The sequence below is a fragment of the Gobio gobio genome (assembly GCF_949357685.1).
Source record: "Gobio gobio genome assembly, chromosome: 6".
NCBI classification, from domain to species: domain Eukaryota; kingdom Metazoa; phylum Chordata; class Actinopteri; order Cypriniformes; family Gobionidae; genus Gobio; species Gobio gobio.
In genome coordinates, this window is record NC_137102.1 from 4108898 (window position 1) to 4125290 (window position 16393).

At 38.6% G+C, this 16393-nt stretch overlaps 1 protein-coding gene across 1 annotated transcript in view; it reads right to left on the reverse strand.

The window, feature by feature from the left end:
* Positions 1 to 1892: 1892 nt before the first annotated feature.
* The window catches only part of dars2 (aspartyl-tRNA synthetase 2, mitochondrial), a 73875-nt gene continuing 59374 nt past the window's right edge, over positions 1893 to 16393 (reverse strand). Inside the window, exons 14-18 of the mRNA XM_079818643.1 lie at positions 11573 to 11791; positions 7547 to 7657; positions 5292 to 5367; positions 2984 to 3176; positions 1893 to 2070 (exon numbers count right to left, since the gene is read on the reverse strand). Of these exons, the coding sequence (XP_079674769.1) occupies positions 2034 to 2070; positions 2984 to 3176; positions 5292 to 5367; positions 7547 to 7657; positions 11573 to 11791 (636 nt within the window). The 3' untranslated portion in view covers positions 1893 to 2033. The remainder of the gene's footprint in view (positions 2071 to 2983; positions 3177 to 5291; positions 5368 to 7546; positions 7658 to 11572; positions 11792 to 16393) is intronic.

Consider the following 16393-nt stretch of genomic DNA (forward strand, 5'->3'; position numbering starts at 1 on the left):
TGCTCTGTTCAGCCTTCCTTGGGACGGGGGTGCGTTGCAGAGCGTTTAACATACAGCATGTTATATGCACGTGTGTTTGAGTCAGCGGGGAATCAGGCGCGCGCAGGGCTCCCTGCAGCACATCTAACAGAGGAAAACATCCACCGTCTTCCCGATTTCAATGCCAGATTTGCACAACGTCAGCTGCGTGAAAAAAACACTGCCGGTGCGTGGATGCACGACGCGCGCGCTGCACATTTCACGGAGGACAACACAAACTTCCACAAACTTCGCAAGTTCAATACAGGATATGCACAACGGCTTGTCCTGAAAGCTGGATTTACAAACAGAAGCTGTTCACGGGCCACAACCTGTAACTCTGATTTATTTTTCATAAATGTGTTTTCCTGTAATAGGTTGTAGCAAGGAAGTAAACAGATGACAGCGCTGTTCTGCAAACCAGTCTGTTAAATGCTCATTCATACTTAACGTTATCCGAAGAACACCTAACGTTACAAACACTAACGTTAAAATCTCAACAGCGAACCTGACATTAGTGTAAATGATTCTTTGATTAGAGCTTTTATGTATTGTTTATCTACAGGCATGCTAAACATGCTTCTGTGTGTGATTTGGCTAACTTACTAGTTTAAGCCAGTGCTTAGGGTTCGTTTTGGGTTAGTTCTTGTGACAGATATTTGGCTATAATCGTTCTAAAAATACAAAAGTAACAGTGCCATTCAGTAGCGATCACTATAGACCCGCAGTCTTTACTCTTGAGGACTGAACAGGTTCTGCTCGATCATCTTCTCTCAAATGTTCTGGGTCTGATTCGGGCTCATATGGTTTTATTGACGCCGTTGTTTCTAACACTGACCAAAGCACAGCCTCCGGTAAGGGGCGTGACGTTTCCGACAAACGTGCACTAGGCGGTTAGCGAATCACAACACACTGGGCCAGCTAACCAATCAGAGCCCACTGCGTATTTTTGAGGGACTGGCTTCATACAACCCGGAAAGCATCAGATAGTTTTACAAGGAGGGACAGAGCAGTGTAGAATAAAGGTCAAATATATGAAAAATAAGGCAATTTTTTTTTAAACGAAGCATGAACACATGTTACAGTGCACCCCACAAACACAGTCAAGCCTTCAAAAGAATGTGTTTTACCACCCCTTTAAAGGAGCGGCGCAAAGGTGTTGCAAAGTCAATGCTGCAAGTTTTACTTTGCTAAACTTTATTTTTTCTCTCAGTGGTAACTTTTCTTTTGCAATTACTATTTTTTTACTTGCAAAAAAGCAGTTTTTTCTCAATATTCTATTTTTTTTTGCAAATTTTTTTTTTTTTTTTTGCAAAACATATTTTTTGTTTGCAAAACATTGTGTTATTTTGCAGATATATGTGGCCCTATTTTGACTCCATATTATGTGCCTTTTAAGGGTCTTGAGAGTGTAAAGTTGAGCCAATGGAGGCCTTTCAGAGCATCAGATTTACACTAAAATATCTTCATTTGTGTCTGAAGATGAACGGAGGTCTGACGGGTGTCCAACCACATGAGGCTCAGTAATTAATGACAGAATTTTCATTTTTGGGTGAACTAACCCTTTAACGCTAGTCTAGTACTAATTCAAATCCCGGTCCGTATCAAAAAGTCCTGAAACCGTCTCTAACGCACTAATGGAAATGTACCGAACGTGGGCAGGTCCTTCCAGATAAACACCGTCATGTAAATACAGGTGATGAGTGCGTCCTTAAGGAAAAGTCATTGGAAGAGCAGCAAAAACAGCATGTCGTACACACAGAAGTGTGTTCAGCTCCAGCACACAGGTCTGCTTTAAAACAACACTGGCTGTAATGAGGAGCTGTACCTGGGCATGAAAAATGAGCATCTGCTTTTGCAGATAAGGCATCGCTGAGAAAAACTGAAATGTAGCTTTATTTGGTATGTCTGGTGGAAAAAATGTAGGATATGATGCACGCTGACTTCACCACAGGGCAATGGGGGGGGCAATGGGGAAGGATGGGATGGAACAACGCTGCCCCCTACTGAAATATTCAGCCAGACTCGCTCTGGATTTCACAGCTGACACTGCTGTAATTAAACATGTACAGAGCATAAAAGTACATGAGTGATCTGTTCAAGACGAGACGGGGCTCAATGCTCTGCGGACAGGAAGTGATGCTGCTGCGTCCATCACACTGCAAAAAATACTTTTCTTACTTAGTATTTTTGTCTTGCTTTCAGTCCAAATATCTAAAAAATCTTACATTAAGAAGCATTTACTAGACTAGCAAAAGTTTTTGTCTTGTTTTGGGGGAAAATAACTCAATATTAAGGGAGTTTATGCTCAAAATAAGCAAAATAATCTTGTTTTCTGTTTGAATTAATATTATTTTGCTTACCCCATTGGCAGATTATTTTTTATTGGGGGATTTTTGGCAGATTATTATTTATTGGGGGAAAATAACTCAAAATTAAGGGAGTTTATGCTCAAAATAATCTTGTTTTCTGTTTGAATTAAGATTATTTTGCTTTCCCCATTGGCAGATTATTTTTTATTGGGGGATTTTTGGCAGATTATTATTTATTGGGGGAAAATAACTCAAAATTAAGGGAGTTTATGCTCAAAATAAGCAAAATAATCTTGTTTTCTGTTTGAATTAATATTATTTTGCTTTCGCCATTGGCAGATCATTTTTTATTGGGGGATTTTTGGCAGATTATTATTTATTGGGGGAAAATAACTCAAAATTAAGGGAGTTTATGCTCAAAATAATCTTGTTTTCTGTTTGAATTAAGATTATTTTGCTTACCCCATTGGAAGATAATTTTGCTTATTTTAGGCAAAAACTCCCTTAATTTTAAAGTTATTTTCCCCCAAAACAAGACAAAACTTTTGCTTGTCTAGTAAATGCTTCTTAATGTAAGATTTTTGAGATATTTGGACTGAAAACAAGACAAAAACACTAAGAAATAAAAGCATGTTTTGCCCTTTAGTGCTTACGCTGAGCTGTCCTGTTGACCCTCAGTGTCTGCGCTGGGCCAGAGCACAGAAATATGGTATGGCTTCAGATCGTCTTCAGAGACGGAGTCCGGAGCGTGACTCATGAGGTCGTGACCCCTGAAGGATTTCGGAAAAGCTATGACGTCTCGGATAGTGGGAGCTCCTACAATGATGGACACCAGGCGATCCAGCCCTGTTCAGAAGAAAAACTATTATTAGGAATGTGCAACATTATTGATTATGCATTATTATTTCTAAGGCCACGCCCTCACACGTCCCGGTTCCTCGGGTAAAATAATTTTCTCACGATTTACAAATAGTTGGAAACATTTGGGATATTGTAAGTACTCGACTGAACAAAATATATAACCACTGGTCTAGTGGTGTTTGGATATTTTTGTGAAAAAATGTTACATAGTGCAGCTTTAATATAATTAACATACACTAACGGTCTGTGAGAATTTTAAATATTTAAAAAAGTCTCTTCTGCTCACCAATGCTTTATTTATTTGATCTAAAATAAAGTAAAACCGTAATATTATCTGAATCTTCATCATCATTCCTCCAGTTTTTAGTGTCACATGATCCTTCAGAAATCATTATAATATTCCAATTTCTTAATATCAATGTTGAAAACAGTTGTGCTATTTAATATTCTTATGGAAACCACGATACACATTTTTTTCATGATACTTTGATGAATAGAAAGTTCATAAGATCAGCATGTATTTTTAACATAAATATCTTTACTGTCTATTTAATTCCATCAATGAATCTACTTTATAAAAATATGAATTTCTCATATATTATGAATCACAAAACTTTGAACGGTAGTGAATGTATTTATATTAAATATTATATTTAATAAATAAATAAATAAATAAATATATATATATATATATATATATATATAATATATAAATGTATGCTCATTTCCCCTATTTGTACATTTAAATGACCCTTGCTGTCAACAAATGCTCACTTTAACTTAATCTTTTAAAAATACTTGTAATGTAATAACACTGTAATCTTAAGCAAATCTCAAATTGAATATCCATTTTTTATACTGTACATTATAATGTTGTGAAGCCGAAATGCACTTATATTATGTTATGCAAAAAAATGATATATTATATATCTATATATATAAAATATAAAACACTAGTTTCTATTAAGTTACTTTATTATATATCATTTCTACTCACTATATGAACTGTACTATTAATTGCATCATTTATTTGTTTATTTAAATCCAATTTTTATGAATTTAATGAATTAAGTTCATTTAATACATTAATATTTGTTTTTCTTTGAAACACATTTTTATTCAATTATCCATTATTCATTTATATTATTTATTTTTATGTTTTTATATTTTATTATATGTTAATTTAAAATTGACTTATTTATTTATATACTTTTGCAGGTTTATTTAAGCTAATTTATTTATTTATTTTGTTATTATTATTATTATACAATTTTATCACAATTTTACTCTAGTCTAGGCTTTTCCACGTATATTTATTTTAATCTCATGAATTAATTAATTAACTTTTTACATTTTCATCATATGTTAATTTACCTTTCAATCATTTATTTATTTATTTTAATCTATTTAATTTATTTACTTAATTTTATACTTTTAAGAACATTTATAAGTAAGAAATGAATTAAATGTACAACTAAGAAAATAAGCATATTTATTTATTTACTTATTTTATTATTTATCCTTGTGCATGTTTTAAATGTTAAAATAACATTGAATCACTTATTTATTTATTTTAATCTTATTTTGTTGCGTTAATCTTTTCCACGGACCCCCTGTCATAAAACAACTGATTTAAGTTTTTGATTTGTAATTTTTTTTAGACAAAATACTATATAATTTTACTATCAGCTTCAGCTATTGATCCATTATTAGCTATCACGTAAAAATAATTCATATTTTTAATAAATATGCACATTTCTCTCAGACCTTAAGACATATTTTACACTCTTTAATCTTTATAATGTAAACAAGAAGATGGTGATGTTGTGTATCACAGGTTATTGAAGCTCTAGGTCTGCCATACACAGAAATAAACCCAAACAGAAGTTCTCAAATGATCAAGGGCACTTCATGCTTCAGTTTTCAGTCTCAAACTGAAACAAAGCTGCCAAAATTTCTTGGCTAGGCAGGCAATTTCAGTCTTGGAGCATGACCGTTCCACTTTAACCAACAGGAGAATGTAATCAACAAGGCCTTTCGTTACAGTGGTACCGACAACCTTGCGAAAGTCCAAGGCATGTGTTGAATGCTCACACACACCTAATGCGATTCCACCATGAGGAGGGGCCCCGGAGTCCAGAGCCTCCAACAGATGAGAAAGAAGGGATGGGTCTTCCTATAACACACACACACACACACACACACACACACACACACACACACACACACACACACACACACACACACACACACACACACACACACACACACACACACACACACACACACACACACAGAAGACCTTGTAATTCACAGCTTGTCAGTCTCAGCATGTATAAATGCATACAACTACTGTAGTGTCAAGAGAGTAAATAGACCTTCAAAAGGAGAGATAGCACATTCCACTTGGGGAAAAACACCCTAATGTGACGTTTCTTCTCCCTGGCTCTGAAGATCCAGCATTTGTGTCCGTTAAAGACGTTAAATATAGCTTAATGGGTTGCCACAGCGACCGAACAGGAAGTCGGCGGTATGGGGGTGTTCAGTAAGAGTCACAAATAAGAAAATGATGTAGTGGGGTATCTGAACACGTCTATTACAAGTGCTGTCAGAGTAGCTTTAAAGGGTTAGTTCACCCAAAAATGAAAATTCTGTCATTAATGACTGACCCTCATGTGGTTGGACACCCGTCAGACCTCCGTTCATCTTCAGACACAAATGAAGATATTTTAGTGTAAATCTGATGCTCTGAAAGGCCTCCATTGGCTCAATGCACTTTACACTCTCAAGACCCTTAAAAGACACTAAAGACGTCGTTACAAAGTCCATCTCACTACAGTGGCTCTAAAATAACTTTATGAATCGGCGACAATAGTTTTTGTGCGCAAAAAAACCCCTAAATAACGACTTATATAGTGATGACGATGTCAAAACACGGCCTCATGAAGCTTCGAAGCGTTATGAATCAGTGAGTCGATTCATGATTCGGATTGCGTGTCAAACTGCTGAAATTTGGCGATTCAAACTGCTGATTCGACTCACTGATTCATAACGCTCCGAACCACTGATTCGACTCGCTGATTCATAACGCTCCGAACCACTGATTCGACTCGCTGATTCATAACGCTCCAAACCGCTGAATCGACTCACTGATTCATAACGCTCCAAACTGCTGAATCGACTCACTGATTCATAACGCTCCAAACCGCTGAATCGACTCACTGATTCATAACACTCCAAACCGCTGAATCGACTCACTGATTCATAACGCTCCAAACCGCTGAATCGACTCACTGATTCATAACGCTCCAAACCGCTGAATCGACTCACTGATTCATAACGCTCCAAACTGCTGATTCGACTCACTGATTCATAACGCTCCAAACTGCTGATTCGACTCACTGATTCATAACGCTCCAAACTGCTGAATCGACTCACTGATTCATAACGCTCCAAACCGCTGAATCGACTCACTGATTCATAACGCTCCAAACTGCTGATTCGACTCACTGATTCATAACGCTCCAAACTGCTGATTCGACTCACTGATTCATAACGCTCCAAACTGCTGATTCGACTCACTGATTCATAACGCTCCAAACTGCTGATTCGACTCACTGATTCATAACGCTCCAAACTGCTGAATCGACTCACTGATTCATAACGCTCCAAACTGCTGAATCGACTCACTGATTCATAACGCTCCAAACCGCTGAATCGACTCACTGATTCATAACGCTCCAAACTGCTGATTCGACTCACTGATTCATAACGCTCCAAACTGCTGATTCGACTCACTGATTCATAACGCTCCAAACTGCTGATTAGACTCACTGATTCATAACGCTCCAAACTGCTGATTCGACTCACTGATTCATAACGCTCCAAACTGCTGAATCGACTCACTGATTCATAATGCTCCAAACTGCTGAATCGACTCACTGATTCATAACGCTCCAAACTGCTGAATCGACTCACTGATTCATAACGCTTCGAAGCTTCATGAGGCCGTGTTTTGAAATCGTCATCACTATATAAGTCGTTATTTAGGGGTTTTTTTTCGCACAAAAACTATTCTCACCGATTCATAAAGTTATTGTAGAGCCACTGTAGTGAGATGGACTTTGTATCGACGTCTTTAGTGTCTTTTAAGGGTCTTGAGAGTGTAAAGTGCATTGAGCCAATGGAGGCCTTTCAGAGCATCAGATTTACACTAAAATATCTTCATTTGTGTCTGAAGATGAACGGAGGTCTGACGGGTGTCCAACCACATGAGGGTCAGTCATTAATGACAGAATTTTCATTTTTGGGTGAACTAACCCTTTTAATGTTGCTGTGTGATTTTCCACTTTTACCTTGAGAATGGTCTCCAGGATATACAGCTGATGAGAGGCATTGTGGATTCGGATTGAACCTCCTCCGATCTCACAGCCATTCAGCACCAGGTCATAATGCTGACCACGCACCTGAGGAAGCAGAGAAACAGGGGGAATTCAGAACCAGATCATACATTTCCTCTATGATTGAGTGATAAAACCACAGTCGCCGACTACCTCACGCACATCAAAATACACTGTGGAGTCTAAAATGGCTGAGAACACCAGTGGAAAAACTGCCATTTTGTATTTTCTTATTCATGTAATACACACAGACTGTACAAAAATATGGATGTAGTGTGTGTGACGTCACCCGTAGGTTTCCGATGAACATTTTTAAAGCCTAAAGCCATAGATATACATAATAAAGGCTAGATGTCTAATGGCGGAGTCTCTAACGTCATCACCGGCGGCCATCTTGTCACAGGCAAGCTTTTTGGCGGCCATTTTGTACCTGATGTAAGGCGAGTGATCTGAACACAAATACTCTTATCTCGCTGAAATCATGACGGATTTACAAATGGTTTGATTTCTTACAAACGTTATTAACGTGGCTATAATTCTGGATGCTTGAACAAATTAGGAATATTTATTCATAAGTATGCAGTGTCATAACTACATCTCTGACGTGTGTGTGTGTGAGGGAAAGATCACCTTGTTCAGCTTCACAAATAACCCAGCGTTAAGGGAACAGTGATGCAGTTTGTGTTTCCGGAGTTCTGCAAGAGTGTGTGTGTGTGTGTGTGTGTGTGTGTGTGCGTGTCTATGTTTGAATGTGTGTGTGTGTATGTGAGTGTGTGTGTTTGTTACCGGTCATGAGTGTAAACCGCAGGCTGTGAGTGTGTGTGTGTGTGTGTGTGTGTGTGTGTGTGTGTGTGTGTGTGTGTGTGTGTGTGGGCATGTTTTTGTGAAATATCAGGACACAAATGTGTTTAATGACATGGGTATAACAAAAAGAGGGTGAAATATGAGGACGTTCCCCATGTCCTCACTTTTCAAAATGCTTATAAATCACACAGAACAAGTTTTTTTTCACAGAAGGTGAACTGCACAGTCTCCTGTGCGGGGTAGGTTTAGGGGCAGTGTGTGTGTGTGTGTGTGTGTGTGTGATAGGTAGGTTTAGGGGCAGGGGCAGTGGCAGTGTGTGTGTGTTTGTGTGTGTGTGTGTGTGTGTGTGTGTGTGTGTGTGTGTGTGTGTGTGTGTGTGTGTGTGTGTGTGTGATAGGTAGGTTTAGGGGCAGGGGCAGTGTGTGTGTGTTTGTGTGTGTGTGTGTGTGATAGGTAGGTTTAGGGGCAGGGGCAGTGTGTGTGTGTTTGTGTGTGTGTGTGTGTGTGTGTGATAGGTAGGTTTAGGGGCAGGGGCAGTGTGTGTGTGTGTGTGTGTGTGTGATGGGTAGGTTTAGGGGCAGGGTCAGTGTAAGGGGATAGGAAATACGGTTTGTACGGTATAAAAACCATTACGCCTATGGAATGTCCTCACATTTCACAAAAAAAAACGTGTGTGTGTGTGTGTTTGTGTTTGTTCCCGGTCATGAGTGGAAACCGCAGGCGGTGAGTGTGTGTGTGTGAGTGTGTGTTTGTTCCCGGTCATGAGTGGAAACCGCAGGTGGTGAGTGAAACTGATCAAATGTGTGTTTTGTTGGCAATCGGATGCATATAATATGAACAACACCAACGTATAGAGAATCGAGAGTTATCCAGGGATAATGTCATGATGTAGAGTGTGTGTGTGTGTGTGTGTGTGTGTGTGTGTGTGTGTGTGTGTGTCTCTTTAGCTCCGCCCACTGCACTCCTCCACGAGCTCGGCTGTTTTCAGAAAGAATCGGTTCAGTGTGTCTGTCTTTTATATGATAAACTAAAGACTCTTGTGAGATATGAAGGATCAACACTACTCTAGAGATACTCAAGACTAACACTGTGTGTGTTATCACCCCTTTAATGTCATCCACCGTTGCTTTGTGGCTCTTTTTTTTTTTTTTTAAGTATCGTTTTGGCACCGGTATCGTAAAAAAAACTCAACCCTACTGATTTATGGGCCCATTTGACTGGAGTTATTTTATTTCAATGAATTACAGAATGATTTACTCATATATCAGACAATCCTCACCATGAGCAATTTTTAGAGAACAGCAAAACTATAAAAACGTTCACTTCCTTTCAAAAGGAAACCATACTTTTATTCAGCAAGGGCGCATTCAATTGATTAAAAGTGACAGTGAATGCATTTATAATGTTAGAAAAGAAAGAAAACATCCTGGGGCTCTTATCTCACGTAAGTATTTGGACTATTACAGTGAAATTGTACACAGCACTAGAATACGGTTGTCAGTCTCATATTTTGTGTTTAATGCATGGCTGCGTTCACACAGCATTCGGCTTTTCATGAGGCGCACGGCTCAAACGTCCTCTCTGCAACGCTTACAGAGCATTTAACGCTTTTATTTAACGATTTAAAATATCTAATGGATGAACTCGTCCAATCTCAATCGTGGTAAAGCTTTTTTTTTCCAGGACACTTCACGTTCTCTAATTTTCCATGTGTTTTCCAGAACTGGAAAATTTGTCATCAATTTTTCCTAATTATACATAAACCTTATATTTTGTGATAAAATACATACACTCAGCTAAAGGATGATTAGGAACACACACTAATACTGTGTTTGACCCCCTTTCGCCTTCAGAACTGCATTAATTCTACGTGGCATTGACTCCACAAGGTGCTGAAAGCATTCTTTAGAAATGTTGGCCCATATTGATAGGAGAGCATCTGCAGTTGATGGAGATTTGTGGGATGCACATCCAGGGCACGAAGCTCCAGTTCCACCACATCCCAAAGATGCTCTATTGGGTTGAGATCTGGAGACTGTGGCGGCCATTTTAGTCCAGTGAACTCATTGTCATGTTCAAGAAACCAATTTGAAATGATTGGAGCTTTGTGACGGTGCATTATCCTGCTGGAAGTAGCCATCAGAGGATGGGGACATGGTGCTCATAAAGGGATGGACATGGGCAGAAACAATGCTCAGGTAGGCCGTGGCATTTAAACGATGCCCAATTGGCACTAAGGGGCCTAAAGTGTGCCAAGAAAACATCCCCCACACCATTACACCACCACCACCAGCCTGCACAGTGGTAACAAGGCATGATGGATCCATGTTCTCATTCTGTTTACGCCAAATTCTGACTCTACCATCTGAATGTCTCAACAGAAATCCAGACTCATCAGACCAGGCAACATTTTTCCAAACATTTTGGTGAGCTTGTGCAAATTGTCGCCTCTTTTTCCTATTTGTAGTGGAGATGAGTGGTACCCGGTGGGGTCTTCTGCTGTTGTAGCCCATCCGCCTCAAGGTTGTGTGTGTTGTGGCTTCACAAATGCTTTGCTGCAGACCTCGGTTGTAACGAGTGGTTATTTCAGTCAAAGTTGCTCTTCTATCAGCTTGAATCAGTCGGCCCATTCTCCTCTGACCTCTAGCATCAACAAGGCATTTTCTCCCACAGGACTGCCGCATACTGGATGCTTTTCCCTTTTCACAACATTCTTTGTAAACCCTAGAAATGGTTGTGCGTGAAAATCGCAGTAACTGAGCAGATTGTGAAATACTCGTCTGGCACCAACAACCATGCCACGCTCAAAATTGCTTAAATCCCCTTTCTTTCCCATTCCGACATTCAGTGTGGAGTTCAGGAGATTGACCAGGACCACACCCCTAAATGCATTGAAGCAACTGCCATGTGATTGGTTGATTAGATAATAGCATTAATGAGAAATTGAACAAGTGTTCCTAATAATCCTTTAGGTGAGTGTATATATAGGTATAGTTCATACATAGGTTAGTTATGGTTATTATTTATTGGTAAATTAACCAAAGGATTAATCAACTAATCAGAAAATAATCAACAGATTAACCAGGAGCGGAGGAAAAAAAGCCCTGTTTCCATTCAAATGCAAAGCTATGATTCTGTAAGGTTAAAAAGGACATTCTGTGATGTGGCGCTACATACCTTGTGCGGTTGTGTGTACAGCAGATGGGCGTCCTGAGGGACTGGAGCCGTGAAGGGATGATGGGCAGACTCAAGCATCTCTGGGTCGTCCTCTTTGGGTAAGAAGAGGGGAAAGTCCACCACCCACAAGAAGTGAAAGACGGAGGGGTCGCGAACTGGCACACCATAGCGCTCGAGCAGCTCAGCGCACTGCAGTCTCAGCTTCCCCAGCAGAGGGCGCTGAAACGGGACACAATAAGGGTTTGTTCACACCATAGCCACCCCACTCCCGGATAACAGAAAATGGGCAAAGAGGCGGGACGTGGGCGGAGCTGAGGTGACGTAAGACTAACAGACAGCAGACATACGGCAATCCACCTGTCACTCAAAGTGACCACGCCCTGAAGAACTTTAAGGCTTTAGGGAAGCACGGGGTTAGTTGTAACACTCATGTTTTAACCCTTTCCATGCCAGAATGACGAAACTTTAAAATCAACATTATTTAGAGGAAAAATAGCACCAAAATAAGAAAATCTCTGGAAGATATTACTGAACATTTATTTGACCATTGCAAAAGTAAATTTCTTACTTAAGTTTGTATTTAAAATAAGACAAATCTGATATTATTGTAATCTTCTATCTGTTATTTAACAGCTGAGATGTTCTTTAATGCTGATCTGACACACGAGCCGGGGTTTACATCCCAGTTGTGCAGATGGTGTGTGTGTGTTAACACTGCGTTACAATGAGCCCCTATTAGAAATATGACATTATATTCTATACTTTAATGAATTCTTTTGAGAAACCATGAGAAAAGGGTGAATAATGACTGAGAGTTAATGTTAAGAAATTATGAAATATTATTATGTTTTGAACTCTGCTGTATAGCTGTATTTAGCGACGTGTTTGTTGTCAAACTCACAGAATATTTTTAATGATTAAAAAAATGCCATTATTTTATTTTAAAAAGTTAATAATTGTATTTTATTGACAAAATATTTTAGTTTGTCTTGGATATTTTTTTGATTATATCAGGTCACGTTTTAAGCTGTTATTTGGTCATGTTATAATATACCCACCTATGGGGCATGTTGTCACATTTCACTTCCATTCCTTCGGGGTAAATCAAGAAAAAAGCATACACTGTATTAATGAAACAAAACCACATAATTGTACTAGATATGTGGGGAATTAATGTGAGAAAAAATAAATACTCTGAACCCCAAGTGGATTTACACAAACTGAGACCATATAGACCAAAGCCACAATGTGTCCCAGACTGTAAACATGTGTTCTTCAGCTGCAAAGTTGGGCATTTTAACATGAGCTCAATGAGATTCTGCTCCTTCTGGAGCCTCTAGTGGCCACTCGATGAACTGCAGTTTAAGTCACTTCTGTATCGGCTACAAGAGAAACTTGAGGAGGTTGCCTTGCTTGGTTTACACTTGTAGTTCGCTTCGTTTGGTCCTGGTCCGCTTAGCGTTCAGACTGGCATTTTTATCAGCGAACTTAAAGGCATAGCGATACGTTTACAACCTGACAGGACGGCTTTAATGACATATTGCCTATTCTGAGACTGAATTTACAGATCATCCAAAACAATGCTGTGTGCTGGGATAAATGCACTTGTTGTATGTGCAGGGCTCAACATTAACGCTTGTCCGGGACAAGATTTTTTGGAAGGGCAAGTGAAAGATAATTTTACTTGCCCTACCGGACAAGTATTCTGATTAAAACGTCAAAAAATATATATATCTAGGGAATCACCAAAATGCAAGAATGATTCTGCATGTAAGTGGCGATCGATTGATAATAATATATAATGTATAATGAACTGACGGTACAAGGTTGAGCTGTTGACGCTGACGCAGCCTCTCGAGGAGAAATCAGAACAAATCAACGCCGCTCAAACAGAGAAACTCAGTTAATATATACTGCTGAGTTTTTATATGTATAACATATGATACAGTTAAGCAACACCACACGACCAAGAGTGCTGTTTTCCTGAACACCATCATGATTGAAAATGTGATACTGATTTCATATGACAGTTCCATAAACCATTCATTAACATCTAGTCACTTACATTTTAGATGTGCTATTGACTGTTTTTGTTCTATTTCAGCAGCGAAAATCGTTCCAAACAAAGATCACAGCAGAACCATAATGCGTCTCACAGCAACAGTGTGTGTTACTGAATGATTCAGCGCTTGAATGAATCAGTTGAACCAAAGATTCAATGACATGTTCATAAACATAGATATCCATAATAAAGGCTAGATGTCTCGTCCGCTGCTGGCCAATGGAGCTGGACGTCTGCACCTGGCGGCCATCTTGTCACAGTCAGCTCGCTCACTCATTGTGTTTTAATGGTGTGTGTACTTTTTAAATAACCATAACTTGCTCAATTTTCTACCGATTTTCAAACTGTTTGGTTTGTTATAAACGTCAGAGATGTAGATATGACACTGCATACTTATGAAAAATTATTCATAATTTGTTCAAGCATCCATATAGGCACGTTAATAACGTTTGTAAGAAACCAAACCATTTGTAAATCCGTCAAGATTTCAGCGAGATAAGAGAATTTGTGTTCATGCAGATCATCAGGTACCACAGAGCCCTGCCTGTGACAAGATGGCCGCCGGTGATGACGTTAGAGACTCCGCCGAAAGACATCTAGCCTTTATTATGTATATCTATGTTCATAAAAGACTGCCTCATTCTTCAAGGAATCAGACGTTTGAACGAATCGACTCAACGACTCGCTCGTTATACATTTTTCTGTATAAATTATTTAATTTGATTGGTAACAGCCCTAGAGTGTCTTAATCTAGTTTAATTTATTGATCAAATTTAATAATCTAAAATTAAAGCTGAATCATAGCCTATATGTAGAGCATTCTATTTAGGTTGTATTTTTGTGACTGGTAAACTAAAAAGATAATTTAAGTTAATAAAGACAATATAATTAAGCTATTTATAATTATAAACAACTGTGGCCAGGAAATGCATTGAATTCATAACAATAAGGATTAAAATACTAAATTGAAAGATTGGTGACTAGTTGTTACTGGCAATGATGGGTTTTTTGTACTTATTGAAGAGTCTTCTTTCCTTGTCTTGGAATTAGCAGAATGGTTGTGAGTTAATATTGTTGATTGTATAGTCACTGGAATAGGACAACATAAATATGTGGCAACTGTCTTATTGATCATAGTAAATATATCTACTGCTCAAATGTATAAAAGGGGGTAGGCGTCAATAAGCTAAAGCTTCTGCCTACTCCTTTTGAGCATCATATCCACGTTCTTTTTTTTCTATTTTTTATTTTATTATTTGTGCATGTATCATTCTTTGGTTTCGCCTATTGGGGTTGAAACTTGTTACTATGTTGAACTTTGTGGAACTAAGATGCTCAAATAAATAAAGATGATGAAGATGATGATATTTAATAAGATTAGGGGAAAAATGCCCTTTATAAAAGGTAAAAATATCACAAATGTGCAGATTTAAATATGTAAATGTGTATGTATATGTCTGCTTTCCTGTAGCTCAAACAGTAGAGCATGGCGCTAGCAACGCCAAGGTCATGAGTTCGATTCCCAGGGAAAGCAAGAATTGACAAAATGTAAAATGTGTACTTTGAATGCAATGTAAGTCACTTTGGATAAAAGCGTCTGCCAAATGCATAAATGTAAATGTAAATGTAAAAGCTGATTGAACACTGGTGAGAATATTGCTTCAGAATAAATTACACACACACACACGCAAAAAAAAATTTTTTTACTCGGACAAGCACATGAACAGGCTTAATGTCGAGCCCCTTAAGGATGTGATTATTTTGTCCATATTGCACAGCCCTAATGCTTGCCTTTAAAACCATATTTGAGGAGAATGATCTCCCTCAGCTCTCATTTCTCTCGCTTTCTGCACTAGCATCGCCATTCATCCCACAACCCCAGTTATCCCCAGCCATCTCCCACTCCTCTGCTTTGTGACTAAACAGCCGTCTCACTGTGTGCCAAGCTCACCATCTGCACCAGCCCCGAGCGAAAGCTGAGGTGCGGAAAAGATGAATATTCTTTTAAAAGTGATTAGATCATGTCAGCATTCCTCTGAAGCCATATTTTCCTGAAAACCCTTAGTCATGAATCACGTTAGGGCACAAATACTGATGGTAAGGTACTCGGGGAACATAAATACAGGACCGTTTACTCCAACGCAAAACGGCTTGATGTACTTGAGGTCCATCTGTAGTTTTATTTAACCCTTCAATGCATACCTCAGGTCCCGAGACGTCATTCACTACCCTCCTCCTCATTCATTTTTTAAAGTTAGACATCAACCTTCTTAGTATTCCTCAATCAATCCATTTTAAACAATATAACAAGAAAAAAATTATACAATTATAATTGAATGCCTATTTTTCCACTAGTTTTTTGTCAAAATTGTATAGGGTCGCTAACGACCCAAGGTGTACGCATTTTTTTATCTGCACAATAATAAATGAATCTATAATGACGAAATGAGCGCAATTCACCTTTATTCCACAAGGTGGCAATGTCTGATACAACAGTCAATGATGAAGTGACGTTTCACTCATAGTCACCGCAGGCAGAAAACAAAACAATAATATATATATAATCTGCAAAACTTGAAATGGCTCAGTGATTTACTGCAGAGCAAGTACTGAACACAATCAAATATTACTGTCACTTGATGATGGATCTGGTGAAGGAAGCCGTCAGTGATCAAAATGTTTATTTTCAAGACGTTGAAAATGAGTTTTGAGGATATGCGTGAGATCGCGAATATGAGGGAAATGCTGAATGTACTGGG